General features: G+C 37.2%; 1 protein-coding gene across 1 annotated transcript; it reads left to right on the top strand.

Annotated features, from left to right (window-relative positions):
- The first annotated feature begins 4,536 nt into the window (after positions 1 to 4,536).
- LOC127622200 (chromogranin-A-like) lies at positions 4,537 to 23,593 on the top strand. The gene is made up of 8 exons (XM_052096206.1): positions 4,537 to 4,798; positions 7,883 to 7,932; positions 9,964 to 10,057; positions 11,129 to 11,197; positions 13,496 to 13,576; positions 16,624 to 16,932; positions 21,947 to 22,317; positions 23,061 to 23,593. The coding sequence occupies exons 1-8, from the start codon at positions 4,753 to 4,755 to the stop codon at positions 23,142 to 23,144; spliced, it is 1,104 nt and encodes a 367-aa protein (XP_051952166.1). The 5' UTR covers positions 4,537 to 4,752; the 3' UTR covers positions 23,145 to 23,593.
- Positions 23,594 to 23,626: the final 33 nt, after the last annotated feature.

Raw genomic sequence — 23,626 nt, 5'->3', positions numbered from 1 at the left:
TCCATCAAACAAAATCTCTCATTTCTGTTTGGGTAGTTTCAGCCCGAGGGAGACAAGTTCATGGTGGAGAGCTTTTCAAACTCTATTGAGCTTATTTGCCCCCCTGTGGTAAGAAGTCTATCATCATTTATTACTGTTATCTTATTATGGACATTTGTCTGGCAAAGTCACTATACTTACATGATGTGTTGTCTTCACTTACTAATCCCATTATTTCATTTTCTCATTCTCTCTCACGGTCAAACTGACAACCCAGAGTCATCCGTACATTTACACCAGACCCAATGCTGTAAAGTCAGGCCCATCACGTCCTGAGAAACCCCAGTCAGCTGGCACCAGACTAGAAGTTCTCCACCTCATGCCTGCTTTGACTTTCCTTGTAGTATGGTTGGCCTCCTTGTAGAACGTGCATATAGAGTATTGTGAATCATAGTACATCATGTCTACCCACCTTGATGTTCTATAAGGGCTGAATATCATTGACTTGAAGGGCTCTAAATAACTGAGGTTCTATTCAGAAACTTGAGTCTCTAGGATTATCTGTAAACCTGATGGAGACTTTGTGAAAGACAAAACAATTGTTATCACTGACAAACAGGAAATTGCAGTTCGCAAATATATAAAAGATGTGGGTACAGTAAATATTATATTTAATTGCTTTGTGGAATCTGTACAATGGAAATGGAAATGTTGAAACCTCAGAATAGAAAAATGTATGCTAACCAGATGACCTTTTTTATATACCTAACCAAAATAGCACAACAGCTGGTGCAAAGCCACATTTAGCTCTGTGTAATGCTGCCATAATCAAATTTAGGTACTGAAGGTAATTGTATGAGCTAATTCAAGCTAGTTTGAACCAAAATGGCCAGAGGTTACACAATCAACTCATTAAGCCTGCGAGGATAAATAAATTGAATGTTAGGTTTAGAACAATTGTTTTGCTAGTGAGAGCATGGTAAAAAGTAAACTGAGAGCTTCCTAATGCCCACAGTAATAAGATAATTGCTTTGGATGCTGCAACATGAGAAGTGCTTTCAGTATTCTCAAATAAAGCTTTCAGAAGGGACACTTACCTGTTTTTCTTTTCCTCTTTGCCTTTCCAATCTAATAAGCCTCTGTAAGAAAGCAGTTCTTTGACTGTTGAAAAAGGTCCTTACCATCTCATGAAGGCTCTTAGAAGCAAGATTCCCTTCTACACATAAGGGTCTTTGAATAAATTAATGCATGCCTATTAAATGAATAATGTAGCAATAACATTTTATTGGTAAAGCAAATAGCTCAGTTCCATCTTCAGTAGCCTTTCAATTATATGTATTAACTTCCCTGCTGAAAAGAGCTTTGGCAGGCTGGTTTATGCTAGTTAGTGCTGTATTCGAAGTGGTCTAACAGTTGGACGAGCATAAATATGCGATGCACCAGGAAAATCTACAAAAATAATAACACAATAATAAGGGAATATGAATGCTGCATCACCAAAGTCTGAAAAGCCATGTTAGAGTCAGAGCACTGTCTTTTAAGTTTGCTATTGCTATAATGTCTAAATCAAGAGCGGTTCACTGTAATGTCTTATTGTGAAGTTTGTAGAATCCAAAATATTGTTTTGACCCACTATATCTTGCAGAACTCTGTGTCTCGCTTGGCTTGCTAGTTTTAGCTATTTTTCTGTTACCGAGACAAAATACACAACTATGCAATGAGACAAAGTGACTGATTGAGATGATCATTTGGTGCGTATGTTTAGCCAAAGAACATATAAATAGTTTTATTTGTCTTATACATTTTCCTGCTCAAGAGTGTAAAGCTGCATGGAAGTTCACTTTCCTAGATATTTGGTTTCTCTTAAAGGCTTATCTGCACAGCTTTGTGTACATTACTACTGAGAGAAATGTACATTTGATTAATTAATTTAAACACAGCTTAAAGCTGATGTAGCTTTTTCTGTAATTTTTCATAGGTTAATTTTCTCGAAAACTGTAAACAGTGTTTCTGTGGTGTTTTCAAAATTTGCTATGTTTGGTTTGAGAGACCCGTTTAGACCCGCCCCAACAACATAACTCAACCAATGGTGTGAGTTGGGGGTGGGACTATCGGCAGACAGGCATATCCAGAAAGCTGTTTTAAAAACAAAATTTATTTTTGCAATTCTGTTTGGTGGGCTAGTGGCGCAGAAATGACATACTTTAGCTTTAAGTATATGGAAAACTATTTGTAAAACTCAGTAACTGTGTACTAAATTAATTTTAGTGAAAATGTCTATGTGTTTTGTCAATTTTAAACAGAGATAAATAGAAAACAATACCCTGTTTCATCTCTGGAGAAAATTAGAGGCATTCTTTCACATACTCAAACTCCTGCTGACTTTCCCATTAATGTTTGTCCAGAGGAAAGAAACGGCATAATCTTCTCATTTCACATCATCAGTCAGAATGTCTGCTGGCTCTAATTTCTAGATTTTTTGCAATGTATTTGCTCAGCTCAAAATCATTTTTCCCAATAGGGGTAAAACATGTAAACATCCACTAATGTGCATATTATCTACCCACTATCACTAGAATAGAATGAATAATGAGATAAACGAAACCTGAATGAGTCCTTGGGATGCACTATGAAAGCCCTATACATTTTCCATGAGCCATAAGGACAACATTTATGTGTTTAATGCAGTAATACTGGTACTGCAGTGAAAAAAAAACACATTTCCATCAAAGCAAATTAATTTACTTAGTGCTAAATTAATAACTGCTAAAAAAAAAAAGATGTTTAATAAGATCATTATAAGGTCAACTTATGATACAAAAAGAAAAATAACAATTTTGAATTTCTTTGGCTTAAAAATCCATAAAATTAAGATTTTTAAGTATTACTAACTTAAACGCTCATGTTCAGAACTGATGTTGTTTGGGAATACCCATAGGTCTTTGCGCTTGAGTAATTTAAGCACTTTTGTTTGTTCAAAATAATTAATTTGGGCATTTAATTGGATGTTATTAAGAATTCATAGAGATTTGAGCTCTTTTTAGTATTATTGATGTTGTTTAAGTCACCATTAGGGCGATTAGTGTTCCCTTTGGTGAAGTTTGATCTTGTTCAAACCATGTAGTTTTTCCTTTGCATGTGAATGTGCGTAGCTGAAGTGTAGTTTTATCAGCACTTCTTTGGGTAATCAATTGTTTAATGACAGACCTCAGTCATTATTTTCTTTTGAGCCAATTAAATATAGGTAGGAACCATAATATTGAAGGTCATTTAAAACAATGTGCTATTAGTTGTTTAATCTTATTTGTGCGGCATACCTTTTTATGTAAATAAAGTTGAATGATACATTTGTGTATATCTAACAAAGGTTTCCTAGTTCTGCTGACATAGAACGACCATAAGTTGAATTTACTTGAATGCGTGATGCAAAAATACTGCATATATATTCTAAGTAAATCAAACATAATTATTTTAAGTGTATGTTATATACAAGTTTAGGTCAATTTAGTTTCCCACAAATATTTTAATTATCACATGTACTCTATAATAATCTTACTCCTGCTCATATTCACTCTTTACATTTCCTGCCATACTCCTCCTAATGCATCTTTACTGTGTTCAGTAAGTTATTTGGTGGAGTAATCACATATGGTTCCCCTGAGGTCCATCAGTCACAGTCTATGCCAGCGTATAATGCAGTCCATATCTAATTGAATTACATTCTGTGTTGAATGGCAGGTACTCCTGACCAGCATCTATTTAGTATTCAGCACAAAGATTCAGATTGATACAATAACTATAAGCAATAACTATTTTACAACTTGGCTTTCATTCAGCTTTCTTTGAGACTAGATGGCTGCTTTGTGAAATGTGACTTGTCCATTTAATATTTCACTTACTGTAAACCCTAATGCTCAAAATAATTAAATGTTTTGAAAAGGGAAATTTAAATCATACAAATTAGTTCAAATAAATAAACTTTGAGTATTTAGAAGTATTTATTTGAGTTAAAGAAACTGATACCTTTTAAGTAAACTGAATTTGTTATTTTTTTGAGTTGAATATTTGTATCTTTTTTTCAGGAACTATTTCTAGCTAGTACAAGCTCAGTTTCCTTTAAGTTTTTAAGTTGAGATTACTTAGACAAGAGTTAATGTTAAAGTTAATTGCCAACAAAATTTGTTATTTAGCTTACTCAATATTTCAAGATAAGAGCAATTAACAGGCATGAGTATTACAAAATTGAAATCTGCAAGTTCTATTAACTTAAACTTGCGAGTTTATTAACTTTATTTTTAAGATCTTATTGTTGATATATCCAAAATGCTATTGATATCACACGTCATTGCTGTGCTCAATTCGATTTTCATTGAGTAACTGGATCTTGATGTAACCTTATCACCTATTACATGAGGGGAAAAGCAGACATCCATGTTTCAATTACTTCTTTGTTGTTTGCTATCTTGAATAAAGGTCTTCAACATTTTGACCTGCTGAGGTGTACTGAGCAGCATTGGTGTTTATTGATGTCATTTCCTCTTCATCAATTCTTCTATATAAAGGCGGCATCGCTACGGTAGTGAGTACAGTGACACTGAGGTTTAGTGGTGTGTTGGAAGCGACATCAGTCTGTGGATCCCAGACACCTTATCCGCATAATGTATCCATAAATCAGCGAGTGTTTTCTCTCACTCCGAACAGAGGAAACTACTAGCGTTCATTAATTTCCGTTCAATCGTTTGTCAACGGTCGCCTGCACTTCCCGTTAAGAAAATGATTGCTCGAGGATGCGTTGGTCTCGCGGTGCTGGTGAATTTTGGTAAGTGTGTAACACGTTATGTTGTCGACATATTTAGTTTTTGCTGTAAATGATGTATCGATTTGACATGTTTTTACATCTGAGCGATGCCTTGTCATGTCTGTCAGTACCAAGGACAGCGATAACATTTGCGAGGAACACAGCGGTCTTTTCTTATTCTCAACGTACTGACAACTTAGTTTTACTTCGGTTGAACGATCTCGTTTCAGAAATGAGGTGAAATAAAGCACATGTGGACAGTTAATAGTGGTACAAAAGTCACGTAAACACAACGAATATAAGTTATTTAAACATTTAAGTTGAATTCAGTTGTGTAGTGGTGACTGAAGAGATGCATACTGTCATAACGGACACATCCGGTCTGTAAAATATACACTAATGTAGCCTAAAATGTGTAATATATATATGTATATATATATATATATAATGTTATGGTGTGTTGTTATCATAGTCCTTGATGAACACACAAAATGTGTGTCTGGGTTTCTTGCTGGCATGGTGTACTATACAGTACTAAAAACATTGGTATGAAAACCTGATGTTACATATGTATTTAAACTAATGATTAAATGTTATTTTTATTACTAGGAAATTGGGTAAAACTTTATATCAATTCAAATTAATACACTAACTGAGGAGGCACGTACCCTCTTAGATTTTTAGCCCAGAGGATTTTGAATGGATCATTTAAAATTCCAAAAACAGATTTTTAACCTTCGATAATTAAATTCAATTATTATTGAATGTAAAAAATAAATACAAAAAATCTATATTCACATGTCTACATTTTAGGCTGACCTTTGTGCATGACAATCATGAAATAATGAATAATAAACTGTTAAGCATTTTAGCTAATACATGTCTAGAAATCTTATCTTACATTATTATACACACACAAATTAATGGTTATTTGTTTTATTTTTTGTGTACTAATATGTGTTTAGTAAAGTGAAATTTTCTAAGAATTATTTTGATCTTATGATTAAAAAAGGCTCTATTTAAATGTGTAAATATGTTCATATTTTTAAGCGAAGTAAATTTACAGCATAAATTATGACAACTCAAGCGCTGCTGGTGCATCAGCATTTCACTATAATAGACGCACACATGTCCCACCCCTTACTGAAACAGAAAGTATGATTGGTTAGCAAATATTCCATCTCTTGTGCAGGTGCAAGTGAATGGTGACCAAATATTGAAGCTACAAAAATCATAAAGGAAGTATAAAAATAATCCATACCACTTCAGTGTTTTAATGCATGTCTTCTGAATTGATCCAATCAGTTTTGGGTGCGAACAGACCAAAATGTAACACAATTTTCACTACAAATCTTGACATCAGCAGTTTCATTGGCAATCATGATTTCAAGCTCGATTACACTTCCTAGCACCATCTAGAGCTCTGTGCATGTGTCAATCACTAGGAAGGAGTTATATTTTTCACTTCTGAAGGCATTGATTAAACCACTGAAGTCTGTTGTATTATGTTTATGCTGCCTTTATGTAATTTTTGGAAAAGTTTTTAAAGTTATGTTACCATTCACTTGCATTGTATGGACGTACAGAGCTGAGATATACTTCTAAAAATCGTAGTATTTTTTTTTTGGGTGAACTATTCCTGTCAGTCCAGCACTGTTGCCTCCTGCTGCTCCGTGCATGAGAATCTCTGTATGCTTTTTAAACAAAACAAAAAAAATCACAGTTCACTCAAAGGTGCTGCAGCATCACAGAAAAGTTACGGGTCAAAAACCTACTCATTTGTCTTGGCGGACATATTTTACTTCATTGATTTTATGTGAGCATATGCAAAATCCTTAAAAAGAGGTGGGCATACAACATAAGTGCTAGACTACACTACTGGTTGAATTTTTTCAACAATAGACCTTATTCACCATATTTAATTTTTTACATGAATAAAAACAAGTGTTGTATAGGCTACTGTTGTTTAAAGTGTTTTTGAACATTCCGCTGACGAATCATTTAATTATGCATAATTTCAATGCAGTTTCAGTTGACATGAGTTGTAAAAATGATGTTATCTAAAATCATTATACAGCTTCATAGAGTGTATTCCATTGTACAGACCATGGGCAGATTTTCAAAAAAGGAGTGATTAATAATATTTAATAACACATTATATGAAAAACACAATATGAAAACCATAAACTACAATACCAACACAAAACAATGACTCTCCCTCTTTCTTAAATACACTTTTCCTTCAAAAACTTGAACATAAATTAGCTACATGTATTTATAAGGTATCATGCAATAAGTTGACTCTGGGTGTTTCCAGCAGGGACCTATAGACCTTTTTCACACTCCGGGTTTTGAAACGAGTAAGTACACGTTTGTAGGGTAAACTTCGACAGTGGTGAATGGGAGATCACAAACATTATTTTCACACCCATTTGCTCCAAGAGCAGAAGAAAAAATCCACTATTACATTGGAATGACTTTCCAGAGAGGAAAAAATAGAGAGTGGTGGATTAAGACAGTAAAATGGGAGAAGATGCCAAATTTACGGTCACTCTCTCAGCAGCTGTAATCAAAACCCCCTCGCAGCTGTGGGAATTCTTTTTTTTTAAAACTAATTCCAGGGTAATTTAACACAAAACACAATGTTATAAATGTACACTATTTACAATGCTAAATAAGGTGGAAGTGCGTCATCAGTTTGAGAAAAAGGTCTATTTTCACTTGTGTCAACACCAACATCATAATCATCATCATCAATTTAGGGACTAGGGAGTGCTGTGCTCGTGGAAGCAGCAGCGGGTTACGGTACAGGCTATGCAGAAATCTGATCTGTTCAGAAAGACAATGTTACTTTCGGAAGTGTTGAGATAAACTTTTTTGATTGCTTCTAACCCTTTTCTCTGACCAACTAAAAAATGTCTCTCCACAAATTCAAACCAAATAGGCCTACAGCACCCCCTGTTACAGACTGTCAATCAATCCCTCATCTTCATTTTCATTCCTGTCTAAAAATAAATATGCCGCTAACAAGGTCTATAGTCAGGCAATCATATCATATTATAGCATAATGGTTTTGCTGACCAAAGCATTCTCTCTTCCGTGCAGTTTTCTCGGTGCCTGTGTCCCCAGGTCACATGGATGATAAGGACGTGAAGGTAAGCGTTTAGAAATCATTGTCTTCTAAATCTAATGACTTCAATTTCAAAACAATTTCTCATAAATACTTTCACAAGTGCTTTGGAATTTAAAGTGAATTTGGAGCAGCAGTATGAGAAATAGGAGCATAAGGATGCACAGAATGACAGAAACAGTAGTCCATGTTGTCAGGATGTGTGGAGGAGAGCAGCAGAAGTGAGACTGTGAGTCAACAACACGACTTCAGCCTAATGACAGCTGGTGCTATGTGTGGTTACTGGGAGGAGGCTACCAACTACAGATGACTGCAAATTGTGCTTAACCTATGTTGAACTGAATTTAACTTGTGGTTGGGTTACAATTATTTAACATAGAATACTGAATCTTTAATAAGGTGGAGATGACTACATGCCACTTTCTTGTTCTTAGCATTGAAAAATATAAAGAGACTTTTAGAGAGGGACTGTGTTGATACAAAGAGATAGCTGGAAAATCTCCATAAATCTGTAGATCTGTACAAATATTCAGTTCAGGGAAAAATAGATCACATGGAACTGTATATATATATATATATATATACACAAATATGCTGATATACATTTCCACTTATCTCTTTCTCATTTTCTGTATCTATTCTATATTTATTTGTTTTTAAGTATTTGGTAACAGATGTTCATTTCTTTCTTACATTTTGTATTTAATCAAATGGCAAGTCAAATTCCTCATCAGATCAATCTTACCTACTAATAAAAACACTGAGCTTAAGTCAAGTTATCAACAGATGCAGTTCTCCTAAATAAAATGATAATGCCATGTCTGCAACAGTTCAGCTTTGGCAAGAGTGGCTGTTTTTCACTGACAACAGAGAAATGTTTTTCTATGGGGGAATGCAGAGCCAAATAAATCGCAGAGACAGGAGGGAGGGATGAAAGCACTGAGTAGGAAATTACATTTATTGAAAGTGAAATGTAAGACAGTAAGGCTGGATAAATATTGCAGACAGAGACTTTGAGATATTTTTAACATGATAATGCTGTGACCTCTATCAGACTGATCTCATGAACATGTGAAAACACAATGCCAAAACATTACTCGATACAGACTTTAGTGAGAAATAGCAGCAGTCTTTCTAGTATTGGCCAAAGGTGCTGTTCTGTGTTAAAAGAGATCAAAATGTCATGAATTATTCCAGGGAGGGTCATTTTGAGTTATGTTATATTAGTATTTTGAGTTATTGTTGTATTAGTATTCAAACACTTAAAAAATTTGATTACTTGAAATTTAGAATTTAAGTTAAACCTTAAACTTTCAAACCATTTTTTTTCTTCAAATGAACAAATGAGCACTATGCATAAACAACTAGATTCAAAAATGAAAAAAAAAAACATGTATACTTACTCATAGAAACATACTTTCAATGTCTTCTGAAGCGATACAATCACTTTTTTAGGGAGTACTAACAGCAAGATTTAGGTGAAAGAAGTAGTTTCAGTGTTGTCCACAGCAGGCTAAGGCTCAAAGGAAAATCAAATTGCATTATTCAAGTAGTGTTTTTACTAGTCGAATATTTAAAGCTGAATGAGCACTCGATTAATCAATTACTTGTGTACAGCCCTACATTCTTCTATTCCAACATTTCATGGTATTCTTATCGTATTACAACATTTTACTCCAAAAGTATTTTTTGCTCTTTGGTGACAGAATGAAGTTCTAAACAAAAGTTTGGGAGGAGCTTGTTTATCTAGGCCTGCCAATCATATCCAGAGGATATATAAGGACTATTCTTGATGATTCTTTCTGCATCCCTCCACCTATCCATCTCTAACTTTAGATTTTATAATGCCTATACCAAATATTATTTTAAATGTGTCTTTCTATTTATCACTTTAGTCAGATACACCAGGGGGATCTCAGAGCTCAAGGCCATGCATCCCTGTGCCAGACCCCCTCTGTTATAGACAGCACGCCAAATCCGTTTACCTTAATATGCTCCAGGACTATATGAACCAGTGGATTCTCCTATTCCAACATGTCTCTCTGTCTTTGTATAGGTGATGAAGTGTATTGTGGAAGTCATTGCGGATGCGCTGTTTAAGCCTCACCCCATCCCAGTTTCCCAGGACTGCATTGAAACACTAAGCACTGGTGAGTCCCAGCGTTAGCAACACCCTGGACTACTATTTCCATATATTTAGCTGCACTTGGGTGCTCCTATTCCCTAACATCAGCAGTGACCTTCCTGATCACGATCAATATGTGCTCAATGCTGCTGTGACTGCACGTTCCTGATAGCTGAAAGTTAATGGAAAAAGATATTAATGGCTTTACCAGAGAAGTTTTGCCTTGCACGATACAGTAACATCACAGGGGTTTGTCTTTGATAATTTAATAGTTGGAAAATCAATCATTCTATTAAAAGGGCAGCTATTGTTACAGATAACGCTTACAGCAGATAAATCAAACACCATGTGAGACAGTAGACAATAAGTCTAGGACAAAGACAGTGAAGGACAGAGATTAAAAAAAAGAAAGAGAGAGAGAGAGAGAGAGAGAGAGAGAGAGAGAGAGAGAGAGAGAGAGAGAGAGAGAGAGAGAGAAGATATGATCATACATCATAGAAAGTAGCACAGAGATTACTGAAAGTAAGCAGAAATTCAAAAAGAGTGTAAAATTGCCAGCAAGATCAGGCTGGTAAGCTAGTTTCACCAGTCAAGTTTTTTTGGTGAACACCACTGTACTGGTCAACCTGCTAGAATAGCACCAAACCAGTCTGGAAATGCATGCTGGTCTAAGCTGGTCTTTTTAGCAGGGAAGAAACAAGAATACAGACATTTTGAGAGAACGTGAAGAATAAGTGAATAGTATTGCCATGGAGTGGGCAGCCGACTCTGCACTCTTTCTCGGTCAGCGGAAATGGAAAAGCTTGACTCAACTTTTATTCAATGCAAATCTCTCTTTATTGCTTTTACAGACTCTCTCTCGCTCACATCCTCTCTCTGTTCTCTCTCAGTGGGTTTGATGATTAATAGTGCAGCTCAGGAGAGGCATTACATTTCAGTGCAATTAACACATATAATGTAAAAAAACAAACAAAAACAAAGTGCTGAATCCTGAATATAATTTGGCATTTGTAGACAATGAGAGCATTTTTCCTTGAGCTCTGGTTGAACAACGAAAACATGAAAACCCATATGAGGTGTACTGTTTACTTTGCAGATGACAGGCTCGTGACAATCCTTCGCCACCGCAACTTTCTCAGAGAGTTGCAAGAGATTGCAGAGGAAGGTAAGAGTTGGCACTCCATATTTAAATGGGTCAGCATAATTAATAATAATAATAATAATGCAGATCAAACTGCTTTACATATCAGAAAATAAAAACATTAAAGCTGGTGTAATTTTTGCATCACCAAACAGAACTACCAAAATATAGAGCCATTTTAAAGGGCCGAAGAGACATAGCGTTTACAGTTTTCAACTTAATCAAGCTACGAATGGCTAACTTGTAATTGTCTCTGCATAAAAAGCTTGGATAGGAGAAAGTATTTTAATATCAACAAAGTAAAACACTTTAGCTTTAAGGGAGTGATTGCAATAATAAAAAACAAACAAACAGACAAATACACTCACTGAGCACTTTGAGTGTGACCATAGTGTCCTTTATTAGGACATGGTCTTCTGCTGTCGTAGCTCATTCGCCTCAAGGTTTGACTTGTTGTGCATTCTGAGATGCTATTCGGCTCACTAAATTGTAAAGAGTGATTATCTGAGTTACCCTAGCATTTCCATCAGCTCGAACCAGTCTGGCTATTCTGCCCTCTCTCAACAACAAGTTTTATTGTATTTGGCACCATTATGAGTAAACTCTAGAGCAGGGGTCGGCAACCTGTGGCATGTGGTGGGGTAATTACTGGCATGCCAACAACAGCGAGAGTGGAGTAGACTATTTTATTTATATGAAATACCACACATGCATTCCAGTTTGCATCTAGATTAAGTCCTTCCTCATGCTCTCACATTAAGTGTGTTTTCATCAGCTGAATGGGAGGTTAAACAAAAAGTTAAAATGTGACAAGACTGCAGTATACCCAACAGACTCGTGCAGCGTGTGAAAGCCGTTCACGTGTCACGTTCGGTTAATCGTGAAAGTTAAAACGCACCAGCGTTGATTCGTTCAGGCTGCACGGATGACAGCCTACATTCCGTGTTTCATTTGTGTCTTTTTGCTTTCAGAAAAACACTTCTATTAAACACCCTCCTTAAACCATCATACTCAAAACTACATTATACGATTAAAAGAGAAAATTTAAATACCTATTAAAAATATAAATTAAACCTGGATATAAAGTTTTAGGATTTTGCAGGTGCGATTCACCGAAAAGGGCTAAATAGTTGATCAGCTTCTGATGTGCGAATGGCTTGTATAGCAGCGTGAATCTCGTCACATTTAAAATTTTTGCTTTAGCCTCCCATTCAGCTGATGAAAGCAGCTTTGGTCATGAGGAAGAATTACATCAAGATGCAGATTGGAATGTAGGTGCGCAAAACCTCATATAAATAAAATAGCCTGCTCCTCTCTCTCCTCTCTTGCTATTGCTTATGTACTAGTGATTACCCCTCTGTGGGATTTTGAAAAATATACATACATAATTTAAGAAATATTAAAGATTCCACACAATTTCTTGATCAGTATTCAAATAAGCAAATTTGTGGCATTAACTGTGTTAACTCATTTTGTACAATTGTACATGTTTTCTTTCATTAAAACACTTTCACAAGAGGGAGGGTGTTGTCGTCAGAACAGCCATTAACCAAGAAAATAAAAAATGGAACTCCATGTCATAAAGTTTGCAACCCCTGCTCTAGAGACTGTTGTATGGTTAAATCCCAGGAGATCAGCAGTTACAGAAATACTCAAACCAGACCGTCTGGCAGCAACAATCATACCATGGTGTAAATCACTGAGATACATTTTTTCCCCCAATGTGATGGTTTATGTGAACATTAACTGAAGCTCCTGAGCCGTATCTGCATGATTTTATGCATTTCACTGCTGCCACATGATTAGATAATCATATGAATAAGTAGGTGTACAGGTATTCCTCATAAATTGCTCAGTGAGTGTATGCATGTTATATATTCACACATACATACATACAGTACATATGTATGCATTTACCAAATGTTTTAGATGCTTGTCTGAAATGTGGCTAATTTAATTAGTTGAAAGATTCAGAATTTTGGTCTCCTGATCTCTTATATTTTACATAACAATATTTAAAATAATCAGCATCAGAAGATCTTACTTAATGATTTGGAACATTTTGAAAGACAGAAATGTCAGAAATGTATAAACTAAATCTATTTTTCTATAGTAGAATCTGCTAGTGGTAGCAGAATGGTGTCTGGGTGCTAATGGCTTTTTTGGCAGCAGCAGGCCAATTGAAATGTAGAGTAGAGATTTGTATAATATTGCTGATGAACTATGAAAGAGTTGCAGAAAGAGAACATACAGTAGATGCCATTTTATTTCCAAGAAGCTGCTGTCTAGTTGTGACCATGTCCCCATCTAACTTCTTCACAGGAACCAATGAGAGAGCACTGAATCACCCAGGGGACATACCTGATCATGTGACTAGCTTCCCTAAAGACATGAAAGCTGCAGGTGAGATGAATACACATAATTGCCATTTTATGTGACTGTGCTTACGCTGTTATATGAGAGAGAAAAGGTGAGAGATCAAAAAGCTCAGAATAAATTCTATCAAAGAAAACAGCCGCATGAAATGCCCCTTTGCTTAAGCATTGTTTTCACTCTTCAGAGGACTTCAAAAGATGGTCAACCTCTGTTCTCAAAGCACATGTTAATGCGAAATACAATTGTGATAATGTGTTCTGTTCTATAGTGCTGCACACACAGGATTCTGACAGAATCAGGTCATAGGGCACATCTGTCTCTTCTATTAGACCTTGTTTCATGCAAGTGCAAATGTTCTCTAACAGAGTCATGAGTTTGTAAAATTAAAGGTGCACAGAATTTATTTATTTTTTTAATTGTGTACACTCATTTGACATAAGAAATCCAGTCATACCTATATCAGCAGCCTAATAAAAGCTGATTTATTTACATAGAGTGGGTTGCCACCATGTAGAAATCACATGACCAGCCAAATATTATTTACTCACTTTTCACTCACAGAATAAATTAATAATAACTGACAGTGAATAGTGCATTTCTACAGTAAGCAAAAACTATTGCTTTTGCATGATTCTGCATCCACATCACTAGGTGTCAGTATAAATCCAAGACAACTATATACTGTATATATCAAAACAAAAAATACTGAGTGCACCTTTACATTTCTTAATATGCACACCACTATGTGGCATTACGCTGGACTGGACACAGAAGCTCTTGTTGATTTGAGACTGGTGTCTTGGAAATATCATATCTCAAGTCTGTGGACACATATGTATGGGAGCTGTAAAATTACATACCATTCTGTATTTTTTTTTTCAGTGTCAGACAAAAAACACTGAATGTTTTGTTCAAATATATCCCTTAATTTGTGTGGTTTGTCAGTATTTTATCTTGTGTCATTCCTCTGTTGAATTTAGAATTTAGAACCTTTAGAATTTTGATCTGCATGCATTGCAAATACACCTTTACTCTTAAATCTTGAAAAATCCTGGCAATTATTTTCACAGTAATTTCTCACAATGAAATACTGTATTTACAATTTTGTTGTAAAATCGATGCAGGTTATTTTCTGTCATAACACAACAAATTACTGTAAAAAAATTAATAAATACAATATCACACTTCATTATGGGGTAATAATGTTTAAGTTGAAGTCACCATTACATCGTTTAGTGTTCCTGTTTGATGAGAACTTATTTACTTTTAATTAATTTTCTCCCAGCTGTGACAATTGTGATATAGAATTCATTGCACTGTATTTAAAGTTTGATCTTAATATACAGTCTACACTGAGGTGTAATTCTTATGCTCAAATAAAGAAATAATATAATTTATAAATAAACAATCAGGGAGGGTTTCTGCCATGCTTTGGCTTCGCTATGTCTTTTATCTCTCATTATTAAAAGTTGTCAACCATGCATGCACAGACATCAACATTCAGCTTACAAAACTCACAAATAGTGACAATTAAAAGTTAAGTATGCAATTTCTATGCTACTTGTGGCACCAAACAGAATTACAAAAATAAAGTATGTTTTCAAACCACCTTTTCCAACAGCCCTTAGACTCATTACATTCTTTTGCACTTTCTGATTCCCTATGGTCAAATAGGCTATACTAAATGAAAGGTGTTAAATGTTTCATGTCATAATAACCAAGACCACTATAATATAAACACATCAGACAGAAAGCGTTAGGAATCGGGTTGTCTGATAACATCGCCGGATTGAATGGCAGCTGGTGTGTAGGGGATAAATATTCCGAGTATCTTACGAATTTTTATGGAGCTCGACAGTAATGAGCTAACTTGTTTGGCAGTACTTTGAGTGTAACTTAGGCTAATTGACAAGAAGCAATTTGGCAAGTTTGGGGTCTCCATCAAACCACAAAAATTCCCTCAAAGTCTTCCAACTTGTAAAAATTTGGTGAAGCTAAATTTATTTTCCTCTGCACACGTCTGCCATGGATGTTCATATTCTCCCAGCTGAACAGTTTACTACAAGTAGCCACACCCCAAACTCACACTATTGGTTGAGCTAGAAAGGTATGGGTGGGGCTGAGTGGGCTGCTCAAAATATAAACATAGTGCCTGGGAGGCTGTGTATTTATACTTTTGAGGGAGGTAACACATTAATGGCTTACTTATAGTTGAACAACAAACAAGGTTAGTAGAATGTATTTTTCCATAAAAAAAGTTGCATACTTCAACTTTAACAAACATTGTAGATAAAAATATAGATGATGACTGTGATTCTACAACTTAGCACTGCTACATTACAGTAATTTCCTGACCGTGAACACTGTGAAGTCACAGTGTGCTGTTGTCTTTAATTTGCAGCAAATTGTAGGACTACTACTGTAAAATATACTGTGAAATTCCGGCAACTAGAAGCTAGGAATATACTGTAAACCTTTTTTACTGTGCATTCTATTTGATGCATCCAACTCAATGCATCCAGTGGCAGCGTCATTGTTAGTTTTAACAAATCTTGAGATCTCTTTGTGCAGTGAGGTGAGCAGTCAGCTGTCACAGGCCTTTTTTTTGGAGGTAAACATGTTTGAAAAACAGCATCTGTATGTGCTTTTGCAAGAACTGCACTGTTGAGGTCAGAAAAAGTTATCTAAAGAAAAAACATTTGAATAGCTTGTTCCACAGCCATGCACTTCCATTAAAAGGCATGCCCTGTAGAAAACCCCTTGGTAGACACCACAAACCTGAAGGAATTTGACCTGAAACAAAACAAACACCTTAATTCTTTCTTTCTTTCTTTCTTTCTTTCTTTCTTTCTTTCTTTCTTTCTTTCTTTCATTCATTAATTCATTCAAGCATTCGTTCGTTCATTTGTTCATTTGATTATATATTTCTTAGTTATTTTACTATTTTAAGGTGACGAGCTGGCAGGGCATGTTTTCTGTGTTTTGTGAAATGTTATGTGAGTGTTAGAGCTGTTCAGATGAAATGATACACAAATGAACACTTACCCTGAACATAACCCTTTGCCATCTCACAGCTGATCAGTCAATGCTGGTTGCCATGGAAAAACCAGAAGAGACTGCAGAGAAGAGAGGAGCCAGTGAGGAGAGCTCCAGGGAGAGTGAGGAGACAGAGCAAGAGTCTCAAAAAAGGAACAAGATTGCTGCTGAGGAGGAAGAGCACGAAGAAGATGAGAATGCAAGCAATCACATCACCAACTCCATGAACCTGGAGGAGAAAAGAGAGTCACAGGAGGAGGCAACAATAAGGGACGAGGAAAAACAGGAGGATGAGAAGAAACGCCTCCTTCAAGAGGAGAAAAATGATCTGACTCAAAATAAAGAAGGTAATTATGAAATTGAAATGTAACATGACTTATTACATAAATGCTCTGTTAAATACTTTATTCTGATTGGTTAATCACAATATTCTGTGGTAAAAAAAATTCCCCTTTTGTCACTCACTCGACGTTGTGTCGATGTAGTTATACTAGGGGTCTCTCTTGAGAGCCTCGGTTATAGACACATACGGGTATAAAAGGAGGGAAGCATGCGTCTGTTCAGACAGATTATTTCTTCGGAGCCGAGCAGCTGTGTTTCAGCGAGCTGAGTAAAACCCACTGCTGTTCCACTCACCTCTAAAGAGCTGTTGGAAATATGGTGCATTTCAGTGGCTTTTCTCTTCTTCTGCCTGCCAGTGCAGACTACGCCCCTGAGTGCTTTGACAGCCCTCTAAAAGTGTATATATTTCTCTAAAAGTGTAAAAACAATGATGTAAAACGAATTTTTAAAGACGCGTCTTTTTCAAGATGCCCTTTCATCTTTGTGTCATTCCTGGATACAGTTGTTACCTCTCTGCTTCTGATGGCCACAGGGGCTGCCTCTCGTGTCTGGGCAGAGATCACACAGAGGCAGCATTTGTGGTTTGTGGACCGCCCCATTTCAGCTGCTTCCACGTTACCTCGGTGCAAGGCGAAAACGTCCTTCTGCAGAAGGATGCGATAGAGCCTGTCCCTCCAGCCGAGATGGAGAAGGGTTTCTATGGCCCTTATTCCATCGTACCCAAGAAAGGCAGTGGGTTACGGCCAATCTTGGACCTGCGAGTTCTGAACCGGGCCTTGCACAGACTCCCTTTCAAGATGCTGACGTAGAAACGTATTCTGACATGCGTCCAGACAGGACAAGAGTCCCCCTACAGCAGGTGTTCATATGCATCGTAGTTACTACGGCCGCCTCCCAGTTGGGCTGGGGCGCAGTGTGCAACAGGCACACAGCCACTGGCTCCTGGATGGGGCCCCGGCTGGGTTGGCACATCAACTGCCTTGTGTTTTCTTGCCTTGCGCAGATTTCTGCCATTGATCTGCGGCAAGCACATGTTGATTTGCTTAGACAACACAGTGACACTAGTGTATATAAAATGCCAGGGTGTGGATGCGCTGTCATGTCAGGCAATGCTCAGCGGAGTGTGGAGACTCCACCCTCAGGTGGTCTAGCTGATTTTTGCTTGGTTCAGCAGACCACAGGTAGATCTGCTTGCCTCCCGAGATTCCACCCACTGCCCGCTCTGGTGCTCTCTGCCCCACTCGGCACAGGCACGCTGGCACAAAGCTGGCCCCGGGGGTTGCGCAAACACGCATTTACCCCAGTGAACCTACTTGCACAATTCCTGTGCAAGGTCAGGGAGATTGAGGAACAAGTCATTCTCATGGCCCCTACTACCACCAGCCATCGTACGCACAATCACTCAAGCCAGAGTTCCATCTACCAGGCAGCTTTATGTCCTAAAGTGGCGCTTATTCGCAAATTGGTGTTCTTCCCGATCTGAAGACCCACAGAGCTGCGCAGTTGGTTCAGTGCTGTCATTCCTGCAGGAGAGGCTGGAGGGCCAGCTGTCTCCCTCCACTTTGAAGGTTTATGTAGCTGCCATAGCGGCTCACCACAATGCAGTGGACGGTAAGGCGCTAGGGAAGCACAACTTGATCATCAGGTTCCTTAGAGGCACCTGGAGACTGAACCCACCTAGGCCATGCCTGTTCCCCTCATGGAATCTCTCTGTTGTCCTCTCAGGCCCCGTTTGAGCCGCTAGACTCAGTCGAACTAAAGGCCCTCTCCTTGAAGACGGCCCTCCTTATCATGCTCACTTCCATCAAGAGGGTTTGGGACCTGCAAGTGCTCTCTGTCAGCGACACTTGCCTGGAGTTTGGTCCAGCAGACTCTCACGTCATCCTGAGACCCTGACCGGGCTACATGCCCAAAGTTCCTATGACCCCGTTCAGGGATCAGGTAGTGAACCTGCAAGCGTTGCCCCGGGAGGAGGCAGACCCAGCCTTAGCGTTGCGGTGTCCGGTGCGTGCTTTGCGCTCCTATTTGGATTGCACACAGAGCTTTAAACACTCTGAGAAGCTCTTTGTCTGCTTTGGTGGACAACGGAAAGGTCTCCAAAGGCTTGCCCTTGCCCACTGGAACAAGTCCGATCCATGGTGGCACCACCACAGAGCTTACAGGATTTGAAGGATCTGCTGCTAATGTTTTGGTGCCAGATACCACAGGACACCTTCAGGAATCTTGTAGAGTCCGTGCCTTCATGGGCCGGCACTGTTTAGGTGGCACGCGGAGGAAAAACCGCATATTAGGCATAATGTTTTGGCTCATCAGTGTATATGCTGCTGTCAGAGTGTATAATTTTGTTCAGTACATCAACCCTCATTATGTATAACAAAGTGGAATCTGACCACAGATCAGGTGTATACAACTTTCAGCCCATGGTATAGAAGGAATAGCCTTAGTTTTCTTCCTAAACTTTTGGCACTCTCCTACATTCGATCAATAGGAAGATAATGACTTCTTTGCATGTGTGTAAGAGATAGAAATCTCTTTGGAGAATTAATTTAAAAGGCAATAACTCATTTCATTGAAGAGTTTCACAATAAGAGCAGGAGATTGTGTCTAAAACAGGAGACGAGGGGATGAGGAATCAGGTGTGAGGAAGTATGGGGGTGGGAAATGAAGATTGATAGAAGAATTTAGCCTTGCTAAGTGAACAGTTCGGTGTGGATGGATGACAGCACTGAGTGCTTCCATCTATGAAATGAATTCCCTGCTGCTCTAAGGCCCACTGCATTGATCCAGTAATTGATGATGAGGACCACCCAGATCAGCCAGCGTGCTACAGCTTGTTTAAAGTGGTCCTGAACTTGGGGTATGTTCCAAAAGTGTTCAGCAAATTGGACTTCACAGGATATTCCGCCATCTTAAATTATATTCTAAATCGTAGGGAGCTTATACTGTATAAGCAGGGTTGGGAGGGTTACTTTTGAAATGTGTTCCACTACAGATTGCAGAATAAACGCTGTAAAATGTCATTTGTAATGTATTTTGTTAGATTACTCAAGGTCAGTATCGTATTCTAAATACTTTGGATTACTTCTTCAGCTCTAGTAGATTTTTTCACTTGTTTTGACTTTAAAAACTCTGCACAGTACAGTGTTAAATACATGTTAAAAATACATTCTCTGAAAAACCTAAATATCTTCTGCAGTGTTGTTTCTAAAACAAGATCAATCAAATTGATATGTTTTTAAGGATTTTTTTTATATTTTTACAGGAAAACAATACAAAAATTATTATCAAGAATATGATTTTTGCCCTAATATCAAAGGTCAAAGAAATTTTTATCCAACGTGAAGTTTCTTGACAAACAAATATGATCGTGTTTGGTAACATATGCATGTAAAATGGCTTAAAATAGCATTTTAGCTTAGCATAAAACTGACAATTTACACAAGGTTAATTTCTATTTCTTCTGCTCCAAACTTATTAAAACGTACTTCTTTGTGTGCGCGTATGAATGTAACACATCATAAGAAAGTGTTTCACCGCTGTTTAAATGCACTTTGGATCACATCATTTATATGTATAAATTGTTCCATCTGAAAGGACTAAATATTAAATTAAACAAATTACAATAAAATGCAAAATAATCTTTTCAGTAATCAAAATACTTTTTGAATGTAATTGTATTCCAATTACAAATTATTTAAATTGTAACTGTAGTGGAATAAAGTCACTTATATTTTGTATTTGAAATACATAATCCAGTTACATGTATTCCATTACTCCCCAACCCATATCCATTTTGAAGGGCTCTGCTAATTACAAAGGGAGCAAAGGTACATCAATATATAACTTCACAGGAATTGGAGAGAGATATTTACTCACCAGTCAGTGTGCACCACCTCAGTATTACAAATAATTTGCTAAAAATATACAGAAATGTTTGTGGTTATGTTAGATTGAAGTTAGGGTTAAGATTAGGTTTAGGTTTAGGCATTTTTATTCAGATTAATTCACCTTAGATCATAACAGTAAAACAACACACCTTTTATTGTGTTGTGTTTGCTGGCTGCGCTCAACAACAACCACAGCGTGACAGGTGTAGTCCGATATTCAAACAAGGGAACCTTATGAGCCAGTACTTTTAATGGCTCTCCTCAAATGAATCACCAACCCATCATTTATTAGTCTGACTAGTCTTTCACTGAATAAACTAAATGAATCAGTCAGAGCTTCTGCATTATTATTGCAACATAGTCTCAAAGAATGAACCTTTGCTCTCAGTCATGCTGAAATGAAACAAATACTGTTTTGTGTACAAGGTAAGCAGGGCTGGACTGGAAAAATTTTATATAGCAATTTGCCCAAAAGTTGGGGGGGGGGGGGCCCGGTATGCCAGATTACCAGTCCAGCCTTGAACGTTAGTGAAACTTAAATCTGTTATTACAGTTGTTGTTCATATTATAAAGTTTAGTTAAATTAATATTCCGGGTTCTATTCAAGTTAAGCTCAATCGACAGCATTTGTGGCAAAATGTTGATTACCACAAAAAAAAAATTCAACTCGCCCCTTTTTAAAAACAGTAAGTATTTTAACATTTACAGATTGTCTCACATTCCCTTCCATTGTAAGTGCCTCACTGTAACACAGACATGGGAGGGACATGTTGAAATACAATTTTGTTATTCCCTTTTACATTTGTTAATAGAAGCAATTATTTGGGAATCTAAATTCATCAGTACAGAAGAACGTAGAAGGCCAGGGAATGTGGGGCTGATTTCTCCAAGCAAGCTGGCAAAAGAGAGAATTTCATTTAGAAGAGTGGTGTCTTTGCTGATGCTGCACAATAGTATATGGGGCCTTTCTGGAGAAAGTGCGTGTGTGTGTGTGTGTTGTGTGTGTATCTAGAATAATAAGTGAGAGGAGACAGAGATAAAGAGAGAGAGAGAGAGAGAGAGCGAGAGAGAGAGAGAGAGAGAGAGAAGATATGATCATACATCATAACTGTGTTCCCCTTTTTATCTGAAGGTTCCACAGTCACAGATGCTTTGGAAGCAAATTCTGAGTTAAAGCAATCCATCATGGATAAGGGAGCTGAAAAGGAGGGAACAAATTCAAAAGAAGAGCAAAAGCAGGAGGAGGAGGAGGAGGAGGAGGAGCAGGAGAAGAAAGAGTTTGGCATGAAGCGCTGGAATCGCATGAGCAAGCTGGCCCACAAAAAAGTGGAGACAAGCCCAATGTTGGAAAGCAACTGGGAAGCACCGCATCACTCCAAGGAACAAGTGGAGAAAGAGGGAGAGTTGCGGAGGAGCCCAGAGGAGCAGGAGCTGCAGCTTATGGCACAGACAGAACCAGAGGACAAAAGGGATGAGGAGGGCAGTGCCAGTAGGAAGACAGAGGTACAATTAATGTGTTATAATGACATGTAACCCTAACTGGATACCATTCTCCTACACCAGTTTATACCAAGGGGTCTAGAAGTCTGAGACCACTAGTGAAAATGCTTCTATTTACATACCCCAATCAGCATAAAAAATTGAGTGAAAAGTCCATTAAAAAATGATCATGAATTTAATGATAATCTTAGCATTTGGTATGTACCCCATTTTGCTTTAATGACTCTACAATTTCCGCAAAACCTGACGATGTTAAGGGAAACAAATTTAATACAGTAAATGGTCCTAAATGTAATACATCCCTAAATGTAATAACAGTTTGGTTCTAAATGTAAAAAGGCCCTACATTAAAGTAATAAACATTGAGCTCTAAATGTAACAATGGCCCTAAATTAAATCACTATTGGTCCTAAGTGTATAAAAGGCCCTGAATGTAATAATTTTGGTTCTAAGTGTAAGAACGGCCCTAAATATAATTAATGTATTTAATAAATGTAACAAAGACCTGGAATGTAATAATTTATGGTCCTAAATGTAATGAGACCTCTAATTGTTTTAATTCTTCTATTTTTAAACCAATGAACCATGCATCAGTGATAATGTTTACAGCTCCTACTGACCATTTATTAATAAGTGACCAATGAGTTTAGTGATTTAAGTCAGCAATTGTGTGAGCAATTTATAATTAAATATATATACTTTAAAAAAAGTAAATATACATTTTCTCTCTCTCTCTCTCTCTTCAGGATGCTGATATTGAGAGTTTGGCTGCCATCGAGTCTGAACTAGAAAGTGTGGCTCAGAAACTTCATGAACTGAGACGAGGCTGAGCTGCTCCAGCCCTCCACCTCTGTCTGCTCTGACTTTCATTTCTCCTTCAGTAGAAAGGCATGTTAACTTGAGATGAAGCTCTCACCTTCTCGCTCGGTGCAGCAGTGCAAGCTCTTATTTCAGCACATTATCTGCTCATTTCCTAAACATGTGATATGAGTCCGCACAGTGTCACACAATAATATCCTGAGTCAGGTCCCTTCATCTCCTTTCCCAGCTCCACTGCTTTGCTTTATTGTGCTTGCTTCCTGAAGAAATTTAGAGATTGAGTATATATCATATAAAATTAATAATAATTTACTAAAAACAACCCAGGATATCATAGGTTGTAATTTTTATTTACATACACATTACAGTATATTACGGAGTCTTATGATCCATTGGCAATAATGCTTTTATTAGATATGGTGACGACTGTAATTAAATGCTTTTTGGGATTAATTTAAGAAACAATAAATAAATATAAAACAGATGGTTGTAG

This window comes from Xyrauchen texanus, chromosome 28 (genome assembly GCF_025860055.1).
Source record: "Xyrauchen texanus isolate HMW12.3.18 chromosome 28, RBS_HiC_50CHRs, whole genome shotgun sequence".
Classification (NCBI taxonomy): domain Eukaryota; kingdom Metazoa; phylum Chordata; class Actinopteri; order Cypriniformes; family Catostomidae; genus Xyrauchen; species Xyrauchen texanus.
This window is presented reverse-complemented; position numbering and strand designations above follow the sequence as displayed.

Coding starts and splice junctions, on each gene's coding strand:
- LOC127622200 (XM_052096206.1), top strand. CDS start 4,753: ATGATTGCTCGAGGATGCGTTGGTCTCGCGGTGCTGGTGAATTTTG. Junction 7,933..9,963: donor TGGATGATAAGGACGTGAAG/GTAAGCGTTTAG, acceptor GTCTTTGTATAG/GTGATGAAGTGTATTGTGGA. Junction 13,577..16,623: donor TAAAGACATGAAAGCTGCAG/GTGAGATGAATA, acceptor GCCATCTCACAG/CTGATCAGTCAATGCTGGTT.